We start from the raw sequence: 5,531 nt of genomic DNA, 5'->3' as shown, positions 1-5,531 counted from the left end.
GTGACCATCCCCCCTGGGGGGTGATTTCTCGCTTTCTGTCTCTATGTCTCTCTCTGTCTGTCTGGCGAGCGCATGTGCCCTACAGTGAAAATCTCTCTCTCAAAAAAAAAATTCATTTATTGGGTTGTTGGAAAAGTCATGATGCATTTACACGTCGTGCCTTTTCCAGCAACCCAATATAAGGCATACATACCCAAAGGCATAAGGAGACTGTGAGAAGATTCTGCGAGAACTAAATTGTAGACATAGGAAACAAATTAATAAGCTATGGCTTACTTAGCAAGCTTGAGAAGGCTGAAATGGGAGAAATTGGCAGACAGTTTTCTTTCTTTCTTTCTTTCTTTCTTTTTCTTTTTTTTTTTTTAAGAGAGATTTTTTTCCTATAGAGCACGTGCGCTTGCCAGAGAGACAGAAAGCAAGAAATCACCCCCAGAGGGGTGACCATGCCACAATCCCATCTCCTCCAATCTCCTCATGGAATTTTGGGCATGCACGCACACACACCCGGTGTTTTAAGCTGCCAGGTTCAGGATTCAAACCATGGTCGGCTCTGTGGGAGTCCAGTGTTATGCCATCTGCTGGTCTCAGTAGGCAGTTTTCAAAAGGTCAAGAATTTGCAGACTGAGCTACGTCTGTGAGTGACGGGTAGGCGGGGGAGTAGATAAGTACAACGAGGAGGCTCAGAGGCTAGCTGTGTGATTAGCAGTTAGCTCTGCAGATCCCCTTCTCTGTGACTGCAGGGGACTGCGCCTCCTCTGCTTGGGCGGACGACTAGCGGGGAAGACAGTAGGTGTCTGGCCTGGAGAACGCCAGGTACAGATGAGGGCAGCACAGCTGGGGATGACGTGAATGTTTGTGCATTGACTGCTGAGACCTTTGGCCTTTCACCTACCGCTCCCAGAAAGGCGGCAGCCAGACAGGAAAATGGCTAATCTCTCTGGCCCAAGAAGAATGACCAAGACAATGGAGATTTCCCAGTGAAAGTCCCAGATAAATAACCTGGGGTAAATCAGGGTCACTCACAGTACAAGCCAGCCCCCACACTCAGCGGTTCCATTCGGCCTTTTGCCTTCTACTCTTTCACATGAGCGGAAAGCCAAGGCTACCAGATGCCGGGGGAGAGCCTCTAACAGGGAAGGAGGAGGGAGGCAAACTGAAGAAAATGGATCATGGAGAGAGAAGAAGAAAAGTTGCAAACAAACAAACAAGCATAAAAAACCCTCAGATTGCGTGGAGGTTAGGGCTGCTGGATCCCACAGGGCCAACTCCCCAGTTCGAATCTCAGACCAGGTGACCTGAAAAACACAGCAGGCACATGTGAGTGCGTATCCAAAATCCTGAGAAGAGGGAGAAGGGACCGTGGTATGGCCACCCTCCCTGGGGAGTATTTTCTTACTATCCTTCCCACCCCATCTATCACTGGTAAGCACACACACCTGATATAAAAAATTAAAACAAAAGGCAAAAAGCTTTATTAAAAAGCCCTCAGGGGGTCAGCAGGTGGTGTAGACATTAAGGTGCTGGACTCCCACGTGGCTGACCGTGGTTTGAGTTCTGGACCTGGTGGCTTGCTTTTTCAATCTCTCTCTCTCTCTATGGTGAGTGTGTGTACCCTATAGCAAATTACAATAATAATAATAAATAAAATTAAATAAGTAATTCTTTAAAGAAAAAAGAAAACTTGGTATTCTTAGGAATTGATAAAGTAACCAGAACAAAAAAATCCATAAAGATACAGATTTGAGGGGCCAGCAGGTGGCATGGTTGTTAAGGTGCTTGGGTCCCACATGGCCAGTCATGGTTCAAGTCCTAGACCTGGCAGCTTGAAACTCACACTGGGCATATGTGTGTGTACATGCCCCAAATCGTAAGAGGACCATGGAGAAGGAGTTGCGGTGAGGCCATCCCCCCCAGGGGGTGGATTCTCACTCATCCTCTCTCTTTCTCTGTCTCTCTCCAGCGAGTGCAAAGCATCCTATGGCAAAAACCTTTAAAAAAAAAAAAAAGTGTATGTAGGGATCAGCAGATGGCATAATGGTTACGTGACTGGACTCCCACATAGTCAAGTGTGATTCGAGTCCCAGACCGATTGGCTTAAATCTCACATAGGGCGTGTGTGCCTGCGTGTCCATCTGCGTGTCCACGATCCCGAGAAGAGAATGGAGGAGAAGGGATTGTAGCATGGCTTTCCCCCACCGGGAGTGATTTCTTGCTTTCTGTCTCTCTGTCTCTCTGTCTCCAGTGAATGCACAAGTCCTATAGTAAAAATCTCTCTCTCAAAAACAAGTGTATGTATACACACACACACACGTATTTTAATGCTTTTAACAGACTTTACCTAACACAACAGAAAATTGTGTCCACAATTGTAGATACGTATTCTTCTCAAGTACACATGGAATATTTATCAAAATTGACTATATGCTCGGTTATTAAGTTTCATAAATTTGAAATGATTGGAAGTATATGGGGGATGCGGGTAGCTGGTGGCATGGTGGTCAAGGTACTGGATACTCAAATGGCTGACCATGGTTTGAGTCTCATACCCAGCAGCTTGAAAAATCACAACAGATAGATAGATAGATAGATAGATAGATAGAGAGATAGATAGGTAGATAGATAGATGTTTTTTAAAAATTTTACAGAGGTGGGACCAGCAGTTGGCATAATGGCTATGTTGCTGGACTCCCATGTAGTTGACCGCGGTTCGAGTCCTGGACCTGGTGGCTTAAACTCATGCCGGGTGCATTTATGTATGTGCCCAAGATCCCAAGAGGAGAATGGAGGAGAAGGGATTGTGGTGTGGCCACCCCCTCTGGAGGGTGATTTCTCGCTTTCTGTCTCTCTGTTTCTCTCTGTCTTTCTGGCGAGTGCATGCGCCCTATAGCAAAAACCTCTCAAAAAAAAAAAAATGTACAGAAGATAATCTCTGACCACAATAGAATTAAACTAGAGATTAGTAATTAAATAAAATCAGAAAAAGCCCAAATGTTTGGAAATTAGGCAACACAATTCTAAGTAACATCAGGTCAAAAAAGAAATGCGGGGACCAGCAGTTAACGTAATGGCTATGTCGCTGAACTCCCATGTAGCCGACCACAGTTCGAGTCCCAAACCCTGTGGCTTAAACTCACGCTGGTTGTGTGTGTGTGCGTGCCCAAGATCCCAAGAGGAGAATGGAGGAGAAGGGATTGCGGCATGGCCATCCCCCTGGGCGATCATTTCTCGCTTTCTATCTCTCTGTCTCTCTCTGTCTTTCTCGTGAGCACACGCGCCCTATACCAAAAAAAAAAAAATCGCCCCCCAAAAAAAAGAAAAGAAAAGAAAAGAAAAGAAAAGAAAAGAAAAGAAATGCGAACATTTTTAACAGAATAAATAGAAATATGACATAAAACCTGTGGCATGACACTAACCATGCGTGCACACAAACACACTAACAAAAGTAATTGTCAGCTAGTGGAAGGAAGTAGCATTAGTAAGGCCTCTTAGTGGTGTTTGACAGATACAAGTAAAAAATCTTGCATCTGGGGGCAGGCGCTAGACCCCCACATGGCTGACTGGTTCATGTGCGTGCACGTACGTGCCCACAATCCCAGGGGAGAATGGAGAAGGGATTGCAGTGTGGCCATCCCCCTGGGGGTGGTTTCTCACTTTCCCTCTCACTGTCTCTCTCTGTCTCTCTGACGAGCAAGCACACAAACCCTATGGCAAAAACTTTAAAAACAAACAGACGGGACCAGCAGATGGTGTAATGGTTGTGTCACTGGACTCCCACGTAGTTGACTGTGGTTCAAACCCTGGACTGGGCGATTTAAAACTCATGCCAGGCACATATGCATATGTGTCCAAGATCCTAGGAGGTGAAGGGATTGTGGCATGGCCATCCTCCCGGGAGGTGACTTCTTGCTTTCTGTCTCTCTGTTACTATGGCAAGCAATGCACCCTATAGCAAAAATCTCTCTAAAAACAAAACAAATAAACTTAAAAAACAATGTCACTATCCTGGGACTGATTCATATGTGTCAAGATTCTATCTATAAGAATTACTTTTTAACTTAGGTGATCACGAATCAAGCTCTCCCATCAACTCATTTTCTTTAGCAATAGAATGAAATCTATTTTGTTCTCAGTACAGTGTGGGGCACATACTATAGACGTTTAGTAAATATTTGTTGAGTAATACTTTTATAAATGTGGGACCAGCCAATGGTGTAGTGGTTAAAGTGGCTGGATCCCACATGATTGACTGCACGGTTCAAGTCCCAGACCCAGTGGCTCAAAACCATGCTGGGTTCATGTGTGCACGTATAAAATCCCAAGGGGAGAATGGAGGAGAGATTGAGGCATGGCGATCTCCCTTGGGGTGTGCTTTCTCACTTTCTCTCTCTGTCTCTCTCTGGTGAGCACAAACACCCCATAAGAAAATAAATAAATAAACAGACAAAACACTGAAAAACAAAAAAGCGAAGAGCTGTGTGTCAGACACTGCAGATGAGGAAACTGAGGCTCAAGGAAGTAACTTACGGTCACCTAGCTGAGACCTGGGAACCAAGCTGGCTGACTCCGGGGTCCAATCTCTCCCTTTAAAAAAATAAAAACTGTTGTCTTCCATGAGTGAGAGACAGAGCCAGAGAGCGTCCATACCCCTACCATGGTCTCCATGCCGCGCTCCACCTCCGGGCTCAGCCAAGCCTGGGTCACGGGCACACGTGTGTCTGCAGCACCCAGTCCATGCCGCTGCAGTTGGCAGCGTCCTCGGAACGGACCGCCAGAGTGTAAAGGGCTTGGTGCCATTCCTAACAGTTTGAACATATCCTTGCAAGCATTTGAGAGTCATTTGGGGACCTCATCTTTTTCCCTTCTTTCTGCGTTTTCACTTCCCTCAGCTTCGGGAGACCGTCGAGCAGGAGATCCGCGACATGGGCCTGCAAAGCACGCCGTTCACTCTCACCAAGGTGTTCCAGCTGTACGAGACCAAGAACTCCCGCCACTCCACCATGATCGTGGGCTGCACGGGCAGCGGCAAAACCACCTCGTGGCGAATCCTGCAGGCCTCCTTGTCCTCCCTGTGCCGCGCCGGAGACCCCAACTTCAACATTGTTCGAGTACGCGGTTGGGACACGGGGTCAGAGGCAGGAGGGTGGTGGAGTTAGGTGGTGAGAACGCACAGGTGTCAGGGAGAGATGGGGCGGGGGCACGTACAGCTACTTAAGGGGGAGCCTGGACATAAGGGGGATTTTGGGATTTTTGTATACCAGCAGCTCAAAAACCCTTTCCGGTGTCATTTTCAGGAGTACCCCCTGAATCCCAAAGCGTTGTCCCTAGGGGAACTGTACGGGGAGTATGACCTCAGCACTAACGAATGGACAGATGGCGTCCTGTCCAGCGTCATGCGGACTGCATGTGCAGGTATCCAAAGTCACGGATGGGGAGAGCCAGTGCCAGAGTCCAAGGGGCTGGGGAGTCTTAACCTTGGGAGAGAAATGCTTGGGGGACGCCGACGCTTGGGGAAGCACAGGCTGGCTCACCGA

At 47.3% G+C, this 5,531-nt stretch overlaps 1 protein-coding gene across 1 annotated transcript in view; it reads left to right on the top strand.

Annotated features, from left to right (window-relative positions):
- DNAH2 (dynein axonemal heavy chain 2) overlaps nt 1-5,531 on the top strand; it is a 159,937-nt gene that overhangs the window by 88,174 nt on the left and 66,232 nt on the right. Inside the window, exons 42-43 of the mRNA XM_006151894.1 lie at nt 4,887-5,105; nt 5,292-5,409. Of these exons, the coding sequence (XP_006151956.1) occupies nt 4,887-5,105; nt 5,292-5,409 (337 nt within the window). The remainder of the gene's footprint in view (nt 1-4,886; nt 5,106-5,291; nt 5,410-5,531) is intronic.

This window comes from Tupaia chinensis, unplaced genomic scaffold, assembly GCF_000334495.1.
Source record: "Tupaia chinensis unplaced genomic scaffold, TupChi_1.0 Scaffold000330_1, whole genome shotgun sequence".
Taxonomy (NCBI): Eukaryota; Metazoa; Chordata; class Mammalia; order Scandentia; family Tupaiidae; genus Tupaia; species Tupaia belangeri.
The sequence above is the reverse complement of the archived record's forward strand: the minus strand, read 5'-3'. Positions and strand labels throughout refer to the sequence as shown.